Consider the following 20,072-nt stretch of genomic DNA (forward strand, 5'->3'; position numbering starts at 1 on the left):
TTAAAGGTCTGCCTGGAAACAAAGCCGCTGTGATGCCAAACCCCCTCATGGAACAAAAGCTGTTCTGTTCACAACTGTGACAACGAGTGTTTATCAGGATCAACTAAACGCTGGACGTTCATGCATGACATTCTTGAATGAATTGCATTCTGGTCTGTTATTGTAGGGATATAAACTTTACATGTTCACTCCCCTAAGTATGATGCGGAAGCAAAACAAACAGTGATTGGTTGCTTTACATGTCAGTCAGTCAGACGGCCAATGAAAGCTGCGATGGAGTCCAGATCTCTTGATGCATGAAGTCTTAAATAAGGAAATTATTTTTTTACTTTTGCAGCAAGTTAATGTCTGTCCATTATGTTATCATAACTTAAGAAACACAAATGAAAATCATGGGATTATGGTAAAGCATCAAAGGTCATCATCACATTATCACATAGTTTTTAAAGATCTGGTCACTAATATCTACCTGATCTGACTCTAAAAGGTCAATTTAGTCATATTAAATAATAATTTGACTCGGTTTATTGAGATATTCCCACTTAAAGCACGTTTCATTTTCGGCTATACCCAACAAACAATGCAACCAGACTAGATTATGCAAGACAGAAGTGTGTGGGCATCGAGGGATTCCCCGGGGCTCCTAACCACTGATATTTCCTTATTCCTTATTCAATGAGACTTAAAAACTAGCACAAAAAAAAGGAACGAATACCGCTTTTGTTTTTCTTTCTGATTTAAGTTATGCTATCCTAAAACCACGTATATGCAAAGGTATGGGATGGATAAACCCCCTCAAACTCCCAGTGCTGTTAGTGAACTGAATGAAGTTTTCAGCAGTAAATCATCGATACACAACCGTCACTTGCACACACACATACACTGCGTCCCGATTCAGAGGAAAACCTTATTTCAAGATCTATAAATCATCATCATTACATAAAATTACCAATATTGTGATGTAAGAGTTTCTGCATGCAAAGTTTTGGGATTGACAACCGTATTTAAATTTAACTGTGTGTGAACAGAATTCAGGAGTGACTCCAGATCTTGCATTGGTCCCCAAAACGATGTCTTTGGTTTGGGTCTGCACTTATTTCACTTTAATACAGAAATCAATAGCTAAATTTATCTGTATAGCGAATTCATTTGTAAAATGCATCTGTCAGTTCTGTATAACATCAAGCCGTGTGCGTGGAGAACGTGTTTAAACACTCAGATGACCAGAGGCGTTGAGCCAGGCCCACAGTTATACTTCAATGCTTTCACTTTTAAAATATAAAATGAGTCACTAATGTTGATGAATTTGCAGATGAGAATGTCTCTGTTTCTTCATTTCCTTCTTATCTCCTCAGTCCTCACATGAACACTTTAATTCGATTCTTGTGAAGCAGCTGCTTTTGTTGGCTTAAAAAACAAGCGTTAGAGTTAAAAGTGCACACTGGTCAACACATGTAACCTCAGGCCTGTTTACGGTCAGACTGGACTGAACGGTGCTTTCCAGACCTCTCCATTCTGACCTCTGTTAACCTCTGCTGGACAAGACCAACCACAGACACCATCAGCAGGGGATAAACACATTTATATAAACCACAGACACCATCAGCAGGGGGAAATAAAAAACATTTATTATAAAAAAGCGTGTCTGTGGTTCATCATGTCCAGCAGAAGTTAACAGAGGTCAGAATCGAGTTTTTTCTTTCTTTAAATATGGACACTTTTGGTTGTATGGGCTTTTAGAAACTCTTTTCACACTGGAACCAGTTTGCACTAGTTTAACACTGTCAATCTCCAACAGAGAACACACACACATCACAGAAAGAGCATTTCTGGAATACACACGCCATATGCAGATTTAATCATATTTTCACACTTCTATAATTTGACAAAATTACAGCTTGCTTGGAAACGATGTATAATACAAATCTTATCGTAATGTCCTTCACAGGTAAAAAGGTTTTATAAATGTGTGTTTCCATGCCTGATTAAACACAGTTTGTTTGCAGGACAGGCGGCTGCGGTGATGCAATGCAAACAGTGAAGCATGCCAGCTTGCAGAATATGAATATGATTCGTGTTTTTAATCCAGACACTTTTGCAATGAGAACTGCGTGGTCAATGTGGAACAAACTAAATGGGCAGCAACTGTGCATCATGCAGCACAAACATACAGATATATATTTAAAAATGTATTTTTAAAAAACACAAAACAAATATATCACTAATATAGATGTGAAAAAATATTTATATAAATCTATTTAGATAATTATTAATAGTATAAATTATAATTAGTTTATTATTAATTCATTTATCAACATGTATATAGCCTATTTATTCTTCACATATTTTTTATATATATTATATATTTATATAAATAAATTTATATCATCCAAAATATATTTTTAAGAAATGCGTTATGTTTATTTTCCTCACATGTTTTTGTAAAATATTACGTATTTTTTATAAATACATTTCTATTGTCCAAAAATATATTTTAAAAAAATGCCTTTTGGGTAAATACAAGATTGGAAAAGCATTTTCTTGTACCTTGAAGTACATTTTCTAATACATTTTAGCACGTAAAGGGTTAAATACAAGTTGTTTTTGATATATATATATATATGTATATATATATATATGTGTGTGTGTGTGTGTGTGTGTGTGTGTGTGTGTGTGTGTGTGTGTGTGTGTGTGTGTGTGTGTGTGTTTGTGTGTGTGTGTGTGTGTGTGTGTGTAGGTTTTGCTTTGATATATAGGCCTACAGGGTGTTAAGAAATGTAGCAGAGCTAATGTTCACTAAATAATCATAAACTTGTTCTCTTTATGAGGAAGACTAATGTCCTGTTTATGAGAAGGATGTCCAGCCCTTCTCAAACAATCACAAAGTCAAACATGAGCTTGACTATACATCAGACAATGCTTTAGAAACTTTGAGTGGGTAACAAGGAACAAGGAAACTGACCACTGATGTAAAGGTGATCTTTACAGTGCCACTGACTGGAAACAGGATCCCCGGGTCTTCCTGCTGTTTTCTCTTCACTTCCTGGTCACCTTTAAGAAAAATACTGGAGGAAACACTTCGTTGTATTTATTGTGTAGTTATGCAACATTATATTCAATGCTCTTGTGTTCTATTCAGTACATTTGGGATCCTTTTGTTGTGTGCTACTGTCATTCATGCAAAACTGGACAAATGCATAATATATTTTGTAATAAACATATTGTGCGACTGCAGAGTAAAAGCATTAGTGTTCTTGGACTTTTGGACCACATTGTATGCCTGTCTAATAAAAGGAAACATGATTGACACGAGAACACATGCTGTGGGACAGGTTTATCTTCCTCTCTCACTTATCATAACATAGAGTCAGAGAAGGAAGTGAATAAACAGGACAGCACGTGCTTGAGTCCCGCATGCAAAAACATGCTAGTGTTAGAGATTCTCCTAGATTCCGAAGAAGACCCCCCCCCCCCCCCCCCCCTCGAAGACCCCCCCCCTCGAAGACCCCCCCCCCCCAAACCCTGTGATTAACTAGGTTTCCGTTTCCACGTTAAAATACTATTTGCCTTGTATACAAATGCTGCTTCGACGCCTCACCAAAGTACCAAAGTTTTTTTTTTTTTTTTTAAACCAAAGTGATTGACAATAAAGCATGTTTCTGTTATTAATTAAGTTGGAATATGGAATAAAGTAAACAATAACGTGCGCTGTAGCGCTGCTGCCATCTCGTGGTTGAAAGTGACACCTACATCACTAAAGATCCGATTCTCTTTGAACGGTTCTCTCACACATAGCCTAAATTGTTTTCTGTAAGTGAATCTTTTTCGAGCATTTTAGAATGTATATATTTCTAAAGATAATTTTAGATTAACACATCCATGTCTAAATAAACTTTCCTGTAGTTTCCATGTTTACCACACGAAGGCGCATGACACACACACACACACACACACACACACACACACACACACACACACACACACACACACACACACACACACACACACACAGTGCGTCCACAATCAAAAGATACGCTCGTGCACATTGGCTCACGCATTAAAGTTTCAAGAAGATTATTATTATTTTTTTACGTGCTTCGTTACAATGGGTGTTTTGCTTAGAATATACCCAAAGCATCAATGCACATTTAAAAAGTGATATAAAAGAGAGTTGTGTTAATAAAATCATATCATATCAAAAGAAAGCCCACTTCACATTCCAGCCCATTAGATGGCAGAAATGCACCGTCATTATATAAGAAGACAACAAAGAAGAAGAAGAAGAACAGTAACGCTGAATATCAACTGTTTATGTCCGGGAATGTTCCATAGACAGTAGATACTAGTATATAAGAGGAATGTGTTCCCATCTTCATACTGTACAAGTGAAGAATAAAACAAAACAAGAGGAGAAACAACTGAAGAGGAGTCCATGTTAGAGGAGAGGAGAGGAGGATGAGTGATGCAGAAGTCTGCAGAATGAATAAAGATGATCCTGAGCAACAGTCAGGTTGGTGACAGTCTATATTGATTCCTCACTCATGATTGTTGAAGAACATTCAGACCACAAACCTTAATGCATTTCAACAGATATCAAATTTCATAAGAGCTATGAAATATCCAATAATATGAGGTAAGGGATAAAAATAAACGGACATAATGAATATAAATAATAATAATAATGCCTGATATTTAACTTGATAGATAGATAGATAGATAGATAGATAGATAGATAGATAGATAGATAGATAGATAGATAGATAGATAGATAGATAGATAGATGGATATTGGCTTGATTTATGTTTACAGACATGCATATACATTTTTTTTTGTGATTTCAATGCAATAAAGTCATCAGTTTTCATCATCTTGGTTTCTGTGAAATGTCTGGACAATGTTTCAAATCTCATTTTCCCTTTGTGTACCTCTTTAATATGTTTCATCATGTCATTTCAGATCTGTTGGAAGTCATTGAACTGCAGGTTCTACCTAATCTTTTCATAACCGGAGGAACATCTTCAAGCCGCCCGCAGACCGAAAGCCGTTTTTCTCAGAGAGCAAGAGTCGAAACGTCTTTCCTCTGCCCTCACTGTGGAAAGAGCTTCAGGCGTAAAGGAGATTTGGTGAGACACGAGCGGATCCACAGCGGAGAGAAGCCCTTCTCGTGTCCTCAGTGTGGAAAGAGCTTCACGTTAGCAGACGGACTGAGAAAACACCAGCGCTCTCACTCTGGAGCCCGAGCGTTTCCCTGTCTTCAGTGCGGGAGAGCGTTCATCCTGCCCTCGCACCTGAAGAGACACATGCTGATCCATGCGGACTCAAAGCCGCACTCGTGCGCTCTCTGTGGAAAGAGTTTTTCTCAGCTGGACTGCTTGAAAAAGCATGAGAAAACACACAGCGGAGCGAGACCTCACATGTGCTTGGAGTGCGGGAACGCCTTCCACTCGTCCGACACGCTGAAGAGACACCAGAGGATTCACACCGGAGAGAAACCGCACACGTGCTCACACTGCGGGAAGAGCTTCTCTCAGTCAGGACACCTGAAGCAACACCTGAGGGTTCATACGGGAGAGAAGCCGTACTTCTGCTCGCTCTGCGGGAGGAGTTTCAGCACGTCCAGGAATCTGCCCGCTCATATGAAGAAACATCGGCCAGATGATGATGATGATGAACACTGATGCAGAGAGATCTGAACTAATCACTCGATGCGTCTGTCAGGGGCGTTGCTAGACATAAAGCTAGCTTTATGCAAAAAATACTTTCTTAATTAGTATTTTTGTTTTGTTTCCAGTCCAAATATCTAAAAATTCTTAAACCAAGAAGCGTTTACTAGAGAAGTAAAATGACATAAGAAATTCTATTTTGTTTTAAGATAAAAAGAAAGTAATTTAAGTAATTTTTACTTAAAACGAGCAAAATTATCTGCCAATGGGGTAAGCAAAAAATTCTTGGTTTCCATTTGAATTAAGATTTTTTTTCTTGTTTTCCATTCGAATTCAGATTTTTTTGCTTACCCCATTGGCAGATAATTTTGCTTGTTTTAAGCAAAAATTACTTAAATTACTTTCTTTTTATATTAAAACAAAATATAATTTCTAATGTCATTTTACTTCTCTAGTAAATGCTTCTTGATTTAATAATTTTTAGATATTTGGACTGGAAACAAAACAAAAATACTAAGTAAGAAAAGCATTTTTTGCAGTGCTCTACTGGGGCACAGGTCCCCCATTGTTTGTCTGAGATAGCAACAGTAACTAAGGAGGCCGGGGCTTACCGATAGGTCAATTAAATATAATTTTCATATCCGAAAGAATGATTAATTGTTATGACACACAATCAAAGACAGTACTGAACACAACAATGTGTTTATTTTCTGTGCTATACAGTGCTGCAGGCAGAAATGTGGATTTCTCGGACCTACATATGTGCAGTTTAAGGTGTTTGAAGACCAAAAAATGTATAACAATAGAAGCAAAAAAAAAAAAAAACACGACTGGAGACAAATCAGGAGGCAGAAACTATTTCATCTGCCCTCAGTGTGGAAAGAGCTTCCCGCATAAAGGAGACCTTAATAAACACATGAGAATCCACACCGGAGAGAGGCCGTTCACATGCGGTCAGTGTGGAAAGAGCTTCACGCAGAAAACAAACCTTGACAGACACCTGCAAGTTCACACTGGAGAAAAACCCTTCACGTGCTCTCAGTGCGAGCGCAGCTTCACGTCCACATCCATCCTCAGGAACCATCAGCGCCGTCACTCCGGAGTGAGACCCTTCAGCTGCGATCAGTGCCATAAGATCTTTATTTTGGCCAAACTGCTGAAAAGACACCTGAAGATGCATGCAAACTAGAGGATGGATACCCGACCCGAGCCCGCCGGTACCCAACGGGCCGGGCCGGGTTCGGACAGATTTTTAGAAATGATGTTCGGGTTCGGGTCGGGCTCGGTCACATCAGCGCGATAAGGCATTGAACATTTTAAATTTAAAACAGCTTATGTAGGTAGCCGATGTGCCTGATGCTTTCACTTGATGCAAACGTTCCTTTTTGTGATTAAAATACATGTAAAATATTACCATAACATCCGTCTTCCTGTGTGCGGACATTTGTTTATGTAGCCGTGACAACGAAACACGCGCATAATTTGCGCGCGCCAGGTGTTAAGAGCGCTTGTTGCTCCGCGCGCTGATGCGCTTGTCCTATTGACATTTCCGATTGCCTTCCTACAGTTGCTTAATAAAAGCGGCTTTCCACACAAACAAACGTACAATTGTCATTAGTATGAGAAAAAAAATGGGATTTTAACTGTTGGTCTCGGGTCGGGCTCGAACATAAATATCTTTATGCCTGTCGGGCTCGGGTCGGGTTCGGTTACTGCTCTGTCGGACGCGGGCCGGGCTCGGACTGAAAAATTCGGCCCGATCCGCACTTTAATGCAAACCAGAAGCCTCACTTGTGCTGTTTTTGCGGGAAGAGTTTTTCACAACTAGAGTATTTCAACGAGCACCAGAAAATGCACATCGGTGGAAGACCTCACAAGTGCCATGAGTGCGGGAATTCTTTTAAAACGGCCGACTCGTTGAGACGACACCAGAGGATCCACACTGGAGAGAAGCCGTACACGTGCTCGCACTGTGGGAAGAGGTTCATTCAGTCAGGACACCTGCGCGCGCATGAGAGATCACACACGGGAGAGAAGATGTACACATGCTCTTCGTGCGAGAGGAGCTTCACACACTCAAGTGAACTACTGACTCATCTGAGAAAGCCTTGCCCACTGTGAGCAAAGTTCACATCTCATTTGTCAATCAGAAGCATTCTGAGCAATCTCCATATTTAACAGCTTCATTTTGTAAGCTGATGCATTGAGAGTCTTGCGTTTATCTTACTTCTTTTGCACTGAAAACTCTTCTCACAGCATGTGAACATGATTGTAAGATGTTTTGTTGTAACCGGATGTGTCGTCGCCGACACAGATCAGCAAGCTGTATTCATTGCACCGTAACTCTTCAACCGTTTGCACTATCAAAATCGCCCTTGACAGCAGACAATATGCGCTTTTCGGCAATATACGGCTTATTACGGTCATTTCATGCTTTCCGTCAGCAAATGACAGCAGCTTTCTGGCAGAGCAGAAGGAAGGAGTTGAACCGAGAGATACGAGCGCGGCGGGTTAGAGTGTTTTGGATTGCATACAATAATAAAAGACATGAACAAACACATGATGAAAGAAGTGGTAGACAGCAGAAGAGGGGATTGGGATGATTTTTAATGAAACTTTGGAGGCGGATGGCTGTAACTTTTTCACGTATCTTTACATGTGGTGTATGCATGTGTGTGTGTGCATGTGTGTGTGTGCGTGCCTAATATGAATGGACACATTTATATGTGTGCGTGTATGAAAAAATGTGTCCTAAATGAAAACTGTGCAACCCAATGTCACAAAAAAGACTTGTATAGTTGTATTATACTTCATTTTACAGCTTTAAAGTGTTAGTTTCTTTCGTTTATGATTTTTCTGTTTTTTTCTAAATAAAAATCGGAAAATGTATTCTCGTTTTTTTTATTTTTGTCTATTTAATTTCTATTTACAAACTCACCACACACAATAATGGTCAATAACTGTAATTTGTTGAAAGCTAATCTTTTTCTGAAAAAGATGACACCTTGCACATGAAGATAGCACATTGTTTTAGAATTTTAAAGTAAAAAAAAAAAAAAATATGTGAAAAACACCCATTTTAGCTTCAGGTTCTAAACACTATGCTTTTCCAACGTTGTGAATTCACATCTTAACTCTTTCCTCGCCATTAACAAAAATTTCCGTCATTTGTGAGTAAACGCTTCCCCGCAATTGACGGAATTTTCCGGCTTTCCGTGTTTTCACTGTTATGTGGTAGGGGGCGCTATTACACATCTTCTCAAAGAGTGCTGGATCTCCTGCTCAAAAACATAGGTGAAGAAGAAGCAGACACAAATGATATCATATGTACACATATGCATGTGTAAAATAACGTGATCATCATCGATATTAACCGGCATATAAATCAAAACTGCAAATGTTACTGTATGAAATGTCGACCCAGGGGGAGCTATAGGACTGTGCAAGCATTAGGGGTGTTGTTGGACTCGATCTACTGCATCTGTGTTTTGTGCATCATTCTGAATCCAATCCAGACATCATAAAAAAATTAAAAACGTGAATTTCTCAGCTTTTTTTTGCTTAAAATAGTGCTTTTTTTTCTATGAAACGTACCCATATTCAAGTGTTGATAATGCATGAAGCTAGAATAAAACTTAAAAGTAGAGGCTCTGTTATTTCTTTTGATGTATTGCATGTTCATACAACAAAACATTCTGGGAGCCATGACCTTTTTTTTGTCAAAAACGCTGGCTGGCAATGTAAAAAAAGAAATGCTGGCAGGGAAAAGGTTAAGTATTATTATGTAGACTACTATATTTACAATGCATACAAATTCAAGGTTTTTGGTTTAAAGCAAAAGTACATTTTAAATGATTGCATTTGGCAGATTATTTTATCCAGACTTACAGAACATTCAAGGTGCATGTTTTAGCATTTCATGCATTTCCTTCGAAGTGTTCATTTTCGGTGTCGACTGCTCACTGTTTGTTTTTCACCGTTTTAATGACCTTTTTACTTGCATGTGTTTCATTTGAATGATCTTGTGGTGTAACAAATATATTTTTAAAAGTGCAAACATTCAGTGTAGTCTCTGAAATAATATGCCTTCACACACGGATCCAGGGGCGGGGCTAGAGGGGCACAGAGCTGAAATCTGATTGGCCCCTAAAGAGGCCTTGCCCTACAAGATACTTCTCCCATATTGGGAGAGTGAAAGAGCTAAAGGGGATGCTTTGCATGGAGATGTGAGGAAATAGCTGAAGACATGACATTAAATCAAGGAGGATATATCCCGACAGTGCCATTATCAGTGACACCACCTTGGTTGTTTCCTCCAGTGTCAGTAGATTTATATTTCCTGGAAAAAATGCAGGGTCAAAAAGGATTTGGAAATATGGCAGTACTGGTGGAAGATAGATTACAAACACTATATCAAACATATGTTCAAATATATACAGATGGTTTTAGTATTCCTATATTGCATGTTTCGGGTAAAAGAAGGACTTCAGATCATCTATATACAGTGTTGGGGGAAATGCATTACAAGTAACTTGAGTTACGTAATCAGATTACTTTTTCAAGTAACTAGTAGAGTAACGGATTACTTTTAACATTTACAACAAAATATCTGAGTTACTTTTTTAAATAAGTAATGCAAGTTACTTTGTTCTCCCATTTATTGACTGACAGCTCTCCTGTCCTCATGTTGAGACAAATCAAAGTGCAGAGGCTGTGTGTGTGTGTGTGTGTGTGTGTGTGTGACTGTGTGTGTGTGTGTGTGTGTGTGTGTGTGTGTGTGTGTGTGTGTGTAAACATTATGTTTATTGTAGTTCTAGACTAAATGTGAGCATTTACTCATCTCACTTGCACAAAAAATAATCAATATTCCTCAAAATGTATAAAATCAGTGAAATGAATCAGAATACTATGCAAACCTCCAATAACTAAATATGTTAAATAAAACATACATTTTTATGCTTTAATTTAACTTTATTGACCAATGTACTTGCTTCTGACCTTCGATGATTCAGTTAAATAAGCAAAAATGACTATAGATAGATAGAAAGGTTTGCTTGTTTGCTTTCCTCTACTGTACATTTCCTTCAGCCTGAGGATTATTATTTTTGACTTTCGGTGTGAATGGGTCTTTACATTTGCCCAAAAACTTTTTTAACTTTTGTGTTATAAAAAAACAAGCCCAGCCCAGGTGGGAAAAAAAGTAACGCAAAAGTAACGTAATGCATTACTTTTCTAAAAAAGTAACTTAATTAATGCAATTAGTTACTTTTTAAGGGAGTAACGCAATATTGTAATGCATTACTTTTAAAAGTAACTTTCCCCAACACTGTCTATATACAGTAGAGATGTTGGCAATTGTAATAGCATTACAGAAGGTAGAATAATTACAAATTTAAAAAGTTATTTTATGTACAGACTCATGCTCTGTATTAATGTCACTGCAGTCATTTAACAGGAGGCAAGATGTAAATGAGATCTATGAAACATTGTACAGAATTAAAAATATGAGTATGCAGGTAACATTTATGTGGATTCCAGCACACAGAGGGATTAAGGGAACAGAAGATGTGGATGCATTAGCAAAACAGGCTCTGATGCAGGAGGAGGTTTTGTGCGTTCCACTCAGTAAGTCTGAAGCCAAAGGAATAATTAAACGAAGCATCATTAAGGCGTGGCAGAACAGTTGGGATTCAGGAAACACAGGGCGACATCTCTATATATTACAGCAAGATGTGGGTACAGGAAGGATATAACCAGAAGAAATAATAAAGAGGAGAATATTTTGACAAGGCTACGGGTTGGACATACTAGGCTTAATAAAACTTTGCACTTAATAAATAAACACCCTTCAGGAGTGTGTGAACATTGCCAAATAGAGGAGTCAGTCGAGCATGTAATTCTTCACTGTCAAAAAAATTCTCGAGATTCGGGAAGTATTAAGGGAGGAAAGTAGAAAGTTCGAACAGGAAGAATATTAAGTTTAAAAAATGTTTTTGATATTGAAGTAGGGAAGTTATTCTGTAATTTGAGAGAAACTGGATTGATAAATAAGTTGATAAATAGAATTTAGGGGCAGGTAATATTATTAGAATTATTACTATTAGGCCTATTATTATTGTTTTTTTGTTTTTTGTTTTATTCAAGGGAAGGAAAGCTCTGGCCCACACTCCAACATAGTAGGTGGCGGTAATGCACCATAATGCTGGTTGCCACCCGCCATTAAACGTAACAAAGGAGAAGAAGAAGAAGAAGAGGCCTTGCCCTGTACCAAGTACGCAAACTTCTTTTGCGTCCTTGGTAGTTCAGACTTGCCAAGTTCGACTTAGGAGAACGAACTCCCGAGGACGAGAGGACGCAAGTCCGGTTATTCTGCAAATGGGACAGCGGCGTTCTTGATCGCGTCACTCAGCACGCTCTGGCTACTCCGGTTATCTCTTTATGTATATTTTAGGCAACAATAAAACGAAATATGGTATAAAACAACACTCTGCTTCTTTTCATTTAAAAAAAAAAAATCTTAAACACATTAAATGGCCACACAAATGGGGTTCAGGCAACGTGTACATTGATTATCTTCACTGCATAACAACACGAAATAAAACGCAACCCTGCTTCTTTTTGCTTTCATTTTAAAAATATTAAACATTATTGAACATTAAAACTGACATTTAAAAAACAGAGACAGGGTTGTGTCATTTTATTTTATTATACATGTACAGTGAAGAGAATGTATAATAAAATAAATATAAAAAATATTATATATATTTTAAAATATAGCCTAAAATAAAATGACACAACCCTGACTCTTTTTGTTAAATGTCAGTTTTAATGATCTGATATCCAGTATAAAAGTATAAGTAAATAAAAATAAATAAAGCAAACAATTCAGTCAAACATAAGTCAGCTTAAAATAGCCTATCGCTCAAGTTAAATAGCCTAAATATATACAATTATGAAACTTCACTTTGCCCTCAGCCAAAACGAGTTGCCATGGAACAAATTATAGATGAATGAGACCAAAGATCGCCCGTTAGATATAAACAAGACGAATTATATCTCATGTTTAACCACTAGACTAGAGACACCAGAGCCAGCGGCAGACATCAGAAGCACTAGCCGAGGAAAAGCTGGTCCAGTCGGGGTTATTGAGCGCTGAACACCCGGTGATCGCCTGGATCTCACAACTCCGAAAACGTCAGATACATTTTTTAAATAGGCGCTATCTTTATAAATAAACCACAGATTTGAGCTTTAAACAACTACATTCTCGACTGAAACACTCTTAGAATTACATTTCGTGACACGATAACAGTAGTATTTTGATATTACGCGGGTTTTCTCCTCTGCCATTGATGCTTGCTGGTGGGATGAGATGCATTCTGGGATACCTGTCTGTCTCAAGTTTGCACAAGTCACCTCTACATGCATCCTCGGTAAAAGGGGCGGATCAAGAACACATCCGGGGATTTGAACTGGACTTGGCTAGATGTGAACTTTTGAATTGGGACAGTACTTGGGCAGCGACTGATGACGTTTCACAAGTCCACAAGAACACAAGTACAGACAAGAACGCATATTGAGAAACGGCCCATGATCTCGCTGATATATGACGTCACTTACGCGGCGCGCATTCAAGCAAGGACGCGCATTTATTGTATGGACGACGCAAAAGCATTTGAAAGTAAGTGTCTAAAATTAATGTGCACAGTTAAGCTGAAGTGATAAAGTTTGCGCTTTTTAACTTTAACTTCTTTGTGCATTTATCTTTAAAACAGGAGCGAGTGGAAGCGTGCGTTTATCGCTCCTGTTTTAAAGATAAACGCACGCTTTTATTTCGACAGGTAGAAAACTGGCATTTTGTTTAAAATTACAGTAATATAAAGATACTCACGGTACGTAGAGGTGTGTTAAAATGTTTGGTTGAAAATAAATGTATAATTTATTTCTGGAAATGAGCCAGAAAGAGGATAAACTGGAATAAGGAAAAAACTTTTTATTTTATTTCCAGATGGTTAGTGTGAAAACGGTAATTATTACCGTTTCACATTTTAATTGTCATTTAAACCTAATTCGAATATTGCAGTAATGTATGTTCTAATTCATACCTCGTGCAGAAGTTAGGCTGTTCTTTTATTATAAGAGCTTTCAAAATAAGACAGTTTTAGAGAAAAATAAATAATATTTATTTATTTAAAAAAATTGATGTAAAAAAATTACATTAGTGCTGTGAAATCGATTAATCGCATCTAACAAAAGTTTTTGTTTACATAATATGTGTATACATTACATAATATTATATATACACAGACATATAAATATAATAATAATTGTGTGTATATATATATATATATATATATATATATATATATATATATATATATATATAAACGCGATTAATGACGTTTAATCAATTTGACAGCACTAGTTTATACATTTTACAGCATTCCTGCTTTTCAGATTAGAAATTGTCTTCATGTATTACTGAACTTCTGATTTCAAAATTAAAAACGTGGTTTATGATCAACGTAATTAGAATTTTGTATTCTGAATTTTGCCAACAGATATAATGTGAAAAAATACCCAAATAAATGAAAAAAAAAAGTCTATGTTGATCACAAAATGTACAAAGTATATCAATATCACAACTGAGTCTGTTTGTCAAAAGAAAACAATTGCTGTGCAATAAACACAAACACATGATTTTTTCAACAATATATGGTTTATCAGTGTTCCCCAAGCCATCTCAGGTATTTTCCTAAGAAAAAAAGATATTAATAATACAATGCTAATTATTAGAGTGGCCATTATCACACTATAGAATACTGCATTTTTGCCTCAATCTGTAATAAGCCTTATCGTAAAATAAGTTGTTTAAAATATTTGCTGGATTTTTTTACAAAATTAGTTTTTTTTAGCAAAAACAGTATTCATTTCCTAAATTGTTGTGTGTTGATGACAAATCTTTGATGGGTGTAATAATTGAGAATAAAAATTGTCACAGCACAGAATAGAAATCACAAATTGTCTAATGTAGTATCTTTGTTTCAGACCTGATGAAGGAAACAACGAGAAACACCAGTGGTATCAGAGACTTCATCTCGACACACAGGCGGAGACACGTGCTCTCTCTCCTCATCTATGTGCGGAAACACGGAAATCAACCTGTTCTTCTCTGCTCTGGCTGTTAAGAGGTGATGATGCACTCTTTTATCATTTATGTTACATAAGAAAAAAAGAACAGACCTCATACTTATTGATTTACTTTATTACTGAACAAATTTTCTTCAGGCAATTGTAATCAAATGGTTTAAATTGTGTATAAAGTGAGAAAACTTGTGACAATTCCCATTCAGTGTACTTTTAACCCTTCTTTGACTTCTGATTTATGAAATCTTTCACAGTACAGTTTTGGTCAGTTAACCCTTTCCTGAGTGCCAAACTTTAATATTATGATTTGTGAAATCTTTCACAGTATAGTTTTGGTCTGTTAACCCTTTCCTGAGTGCCAAACTTTAATATTATGATTTGTGAAATCTTTCACAGTACAGTTTTGGTCTGTTAACCCTTTCCTGAGTGCCTAACTTTAATATTCTGATTTGTGAAATCTTTCATAGTACAGTTTTGGTCTGTTAACCCTTTCCTGAGTGCCAAACTTTAATACTATGATTTGTGAAATCTTTCACAGTACAGTTTTGGTCTGTTAACCCTTTCCTGAGTGTCAAACTTTAATATTCTGATTTGTGAAATCTTTCACAGTATAGTTTTGGTCTGTTAACCCTTTCCTGAGTGTCAAACTTTAATATTCTGATTTGTGAAATCTTTCACAGTACAGTTTTGGTCAGTTAACCCTTTCCTGAGTGCCAAACTTTAATATTCTGGTTTGTTAAAATTTTCACAGTACAGTTTTGGTCAGTTAACCCTTTCCTGAGTGTCAAACTTTAATATTATGATTTGTGAAATCTTTCACAGTACAGTTTTGGTCTGTTAACCCTTTCCTGAGTGTCAAACTTTAATATTCTGATTTGTGAAATTTTTCACAGTACAGTTTTGGTCAGTTAACCCTTTCCTGAGTGTCAAACTTTAATATTATGATTTGTGAAATCTTTCACAGTACAGTTTTAGTCTGTTAACCCTTTCCTGAGTGTCAAACTTTAATACTATGATTTGTGAAATCTTTCACAGTACAGTTTTGGTCTGTTAACCCTTTCCTGAGTGTCAAATTTTAATATTCTGGTTTGTTAAAATTTTCACAGTACAGTTTTGGTCAGTTAACCCTTTCCTGAGTGTCAAACTTTAATATTCTGATTTGTGAAATCTTTCACAGTACAGTTTTGTTCTGTTAACCCTTTCCTTAGTGTCAAACTTTAATATTCTGATTTGTGAAATCTTTCACAGTACAGTTTTGGTCTGTTAACCCTTTCCTGAGTGTCAAACTTTAATATTCTGATTTGTGAAATCTTTCACAGTACAGTTTTGGTCTGTTAACCCTTTCCTGAGTGTCAAACTTTAATATTCTGATTTGTGAAATTTTTCACAGTACAGTTTTGGTCAGTTAACCCTTTCCTGAGTGCCAAACTTTAATATTCTGGTTTGTTAAAATTTTCACAGTACAGTTTTGGTCTGTTAACCCTTTCCTGAGTGTCAAACTTTAATATTATGATTTGTTAAAACTTTCACAGTACAGTTTTGGTCTGTTAACCCTTTCCTGAGTGTCAAACTTTAATATTATGATTTGTGAAATCTTTCACAGTACAGTTTTGGTCTGTTAACCCTTCCTAGAGTCCTTAACTTCACTATAGTAGTTATAGGTGCATCTCATCTGAATGGCAAACTATTCCTTTGTCTCTATTTTCCACACATTGCCACATTTAATTGATGCCTGATTACAGCAATCAACCTTTAATTCACGTAAACCATGAATAATCTAGAGTGATTGTAAGTGTGATGATCATCTGCTAAATGAGCAACAACGACCACAATTCACTCCTTCAGTCAGTGAAGCTCCCACAGCCGTTCATGAGAGTTTAAATGCTGGGAATATTCCCATCTTCCCACAGGAGAAGAAGAAGCAAGCAGGAGGAGTTACTCCAGGAGAAACTACGGACATACAATTGTAAAGATGGAGATTAAGGAAGAACCCTGCAGAATAAAAGATGAAGATACAGAGGAACAAATAGGTTGGTGTTTTCCTTCATTCTCTTTAATGACTGATGAGGAACATTAAGATGAAAAATTACATACAAAATCTAAAACTAGACGCTAGACTCCGTTGTAAAGTAGTGTTTTGTTAAATACAAGCTCATTTATATTTGTTTGAGTGCCAAACTTTAATATTCTGATTTGTGAAATCTTTCACAGTACAGTTTTGGTCTGTTAACCCTTTCCTGAGTGTCAAACTTTAATATTCTGATTTGTGAAATCTTTCACAGTACAGTTTTGGTCAGTTAACCCTTTCCTGAGTGCCAAACTTTAATATTCTGGTTTGTTAAAATTTTCACAGTACAGTTTTGGTCAGTTAACCCTTTCATGAGTGTCAAACTTTAATATTCTGATTTGTGAAATCTTTCACAGTACAGTTTTGGTCTGTTAACCCTTTCCTGAGTGTCAAACTTTAATATTCTGATTTGTGAAATCTTTCACAGTACAGTTTTGGTCTGTTAACCCTTTCCTGAGTGTCAAACTTTAATATTCTGATTTGTGAAATCTTTCACAGTACAGTTTTGGTCTGTTAACCCTTTCCTGAGTGTCAAACTTTAATATTCTGATTTGTGAAATCTTTCACAGTACAGTTTTGGTCAGTTAACCCTTTCCTGAGTGTCAAACTTTAATATTCTGATTTATGAAATCTTTCACAGTACAGTTTTGGTCTGTTAACCCTTTCCTGAGTGTCAAACTTTAATATTCTGATTTGTGAAATCTTTCACAGTACAGTTTTGGTCTGTTAACCCTTTCCTGAGTGTCAAACTTTAATATTATGATTTGTGAAATCTTTCACCGTACAGTTTTGGTCTGTTAACCCTTTCCTGAGTGTCAAACTTTAATATTCTGATTTGTGAAATCTTTCACAGTACAGTTTTGGTCTGTTAACCCTTTCCTGAGTGCCTAACTTTAATATTCTGATTTGTGAAATCTTTCACAGTACAGTTTTGGTCTGTTAACCCTTTCCTGAGTGCCTAACTTTAATATTCTGATTTGTGAAATCTTTCACAGTACAGTTTTGGTCTGTTAACCCTTTCCTGAGTGCCTAACTTTAATATTCTGATTTGTGAAATCTTTCACAGTATAGTTTTGGTCTGTTAACCCTTTCCTGAGTGCCTAACTTTAAAATTCTGATTTGTGAAATCTTTCACAGTACAGTTTTGGTCTGTTAACCCTTTCCTGAGTGTCAAACTTTAATATTATGATTTGTGAAATCTTTCACAGTATAGTTTTGGTCTGTTAACCCTTTCCTGAGTGCCTAACTTTAAAATTCTGATTTGTGAAATCTTTCACAGTACAGTTTTGGTCTGTTAAACCCTTTCCTGAGTGTCAAACTTTAATATTATGATTTGTGAAATCTTTCACAGTACAGTTTTGGTCTGTTAACCCTTTCCTGAGTGCCTAACTTTAATATTCTGATTTGTGAAATCTTTCACAGTACAGTTTTGGTCTGTTAACCCTTTCCTGAGTGTCAAACTTTAATATTCTGATTTGTGAAATCTTTCACAGTACAGTTTTGGTCTGTTAACCCTTTCCTGAGTGCTTAACTTTAATATTCTGATTTGTGAAATCTTTCACAGTACAGTTTTGGTCTGTTAACCCTTTCCTGAGTGTCAAACTTTAATATTATGATTTGTGAAATCTTTCACAGTACAGTTTTGGTCAGTTAACCCTTTCCTGAGTGTCAATCTTTAATATTATGATTTGTGAAATCTTTCACAGTACAGTTTTGGTCTGTTAACCCTTTCCTGAGTGCCAAACTTTAATATTCTGATTGTGAAATTTTTCACAGTACAGTTTTGGTCAGTTAACCCTTTCCTGAGTGTCAAACTTTAATATTATGATTTGTGAAATCTTTCACCGTACAGTTTTGGTCTGTTAACCCTTTCCTGAGTGTCAAACTTTAATATTCTGATTTGTGAAATCTTTCACAGTACAGTTTTGGTCTGTTAACCCTTTCCTGAGTGCCTAACTTTAATATTCTGATTTGTGAAATCTTTCACAGTACAGTTTTGGTCTGTTAACCCTTTCCTGAGTGTCAAACTTTAATATTCTGATTTGTGAAATCTTTCACAGTACAGTTTTGGTCTGTTAACCCTTTCCTGAGTGTCAAACTTTAATATTATGATTTGTGAAATCTTTCACAGTACAGTTTTGGTCTGTTAACCCTTCCTAGAGTCCTTAACTTCACTATAGTAGTTATAGGTGCATCTCATCTGAATGGCAAACTATTCCTTTGTCTCTATTTTGCACACATTGCCACATTTAATTGATGCCTGATTACAGCAATCAACCTTTAATTCACGTAAACCATGAATAATCTAGAGTGATTGTAAGTGTGATGATCATCTGCTAAATGAGCAACAACGACCACAATTCACTCCTTCAGTCAGTGAAGCTCCCACAGCCGTTCATGAGAGTTTAAATGCTGGGAATATTCCCATCTTCCCACAGGAGAAGAAGAAGCAAGCAAGAGGAATTACTCCAGGAGAAACTACGGACATACTATTGTAAAGATGGAGATTAAGGAAGAACCCTGCAGAATAAAAGATGAAGATACAGAGGAACAAATAGGTTGGTGTTTTCCTTCATTCTCTTTAATGACTGATGAGAAACATTAAGATGAAAAGTGACATACAAAATCTAAAACTAGACGCTAGACTCCGTTGTAAAGTAGTGTTTTGTTAAATACAAGCTCATTTATATTTGTTTGAGTGCCAAACTTTAATATTATGATTTGTGAAATCTTTCACAGTACAGTTTTGGTCTGTTAACCCTTTCCTGAGTGCCTAACTTTAATATTCTGGTTTGTTAAAATTTTCACAGTACAGTTTTGGTCTGTTAACCCTTTCCTGAGTGTCAAACTTTAATATTCTGATTTGTGAAATCTTTCACAGTACAGTTTTGGTCAGTTAACCCTTCCTAGAGTCCTTAACTTCACTATAGTAGTTATTAATTTTATATGTTAATATTGTACATGTAAATGTTTTTTATTGTATTTATCACATCACAATTACTAACTGACAGGGTCAGAAGTTATATTGTTGGAATGAACGATTCCAGGAATTTCACTTTTCTGGTTGTGACACTGCCTCAAAACATTTTTTTTATATATAATTGTACAATTATTGAAAGCATCTGCTAAATGAGCAACAGGGACCATAATTCACACCTTCACTAAAGCAATTCATGAGTAATGCTAAGATAATA

General features: G+C 36.3%; 2 protein-coding genes across 7 annotated transcripts in view; both read left to right on the forward strand.

Annotated features, from left to right (window-relative positions):
* LOC306984759 (uncharacterized protein) overlaps positions 1-20,072 on the forward strand; it is a 218,689-nt gene that overhangs the window by 178,599 nt on the left and 20,018 nt on the right. For 2 of the 6 annotated variants that reach the window (XM_079586427.1, XM_079586425.1), the window contains exons 1-4: positions 13,273-13,344; positions 14,712-14,854; positions 16,724-16,840; positions 19,317-19,436. The exons of 1 other annotated variant lie outside the window; for it this stretch is intronic. In XM_079586427.1, the coding sequence (XP_079442553.1) occupies positions 16,783-16,840; positions 19,317-19,436 (178 nt within the window). In that variant the 5' untranslated portion in view covers positions 13,273-13,344; positions 14,712-14,854; positions 16,724-16,782. Of the gene's footprint in view, positions 1-13,246; positions 13,345-14,711; positions 14,980-16,720; positions 16,841-19,316; positions 19,437-20,072 lie in introns of those variants that run through there. 3 more of the 6 variants (XM_079586426.1, XM_079586424.1, XM_079586428.1) reach the window with 3 other exon arrangements.
* LOC306984957 (uncharacterized protein) lies at positions 4,362-6,473 on the forward strand. The gene is made up of 2 exons (XM_079586771.1): positions 4,362-4,510; positions 4,957-6,473. The coding sequence occupies exons 1-2, from the start codon at positions 4,456-4,458 to the stop codon at positions 5,676-5,678; spliced, it is 777 nt and encodes a 258-aa protein (XP_079442897.1). The 5' UTR covers positions 4,362-4,455; the 3' UTR covers positions 5,679-6,473.

Source organism: Phoxinus phoxinus, assembly GCF_949152265.1.
Source record: "Phoxinus phoxinus genome assembly, chromosome: 17".
In the NCBI taxonomy this organism is placed as follows: Eukaryota; Metazoa; Chordata; class Actinopteri; order Cypriniformes; family Leuciscidae; genus Phoxinus; species Phoxinus phoxinus.

What these genes read in the sequence shown, in the direction of transcription:
- LOC306984957 (XM_079586771.1), top strand. Translation starts at nt 4,456, where the DNA reads ATGAGTGATGCAGAAGTCTGCAGAATGAATAAAGATGATCCTGAGCAA. An exon ending in TGATCCTGAGCAACAGTCAG is followed by an intron (nt 4,511 to 4,956) that starts GTTGGTGACAGT and finishes ATGTCATTTCAG; the next exon opens with ATCTGTTGGAAGTCATTGAA.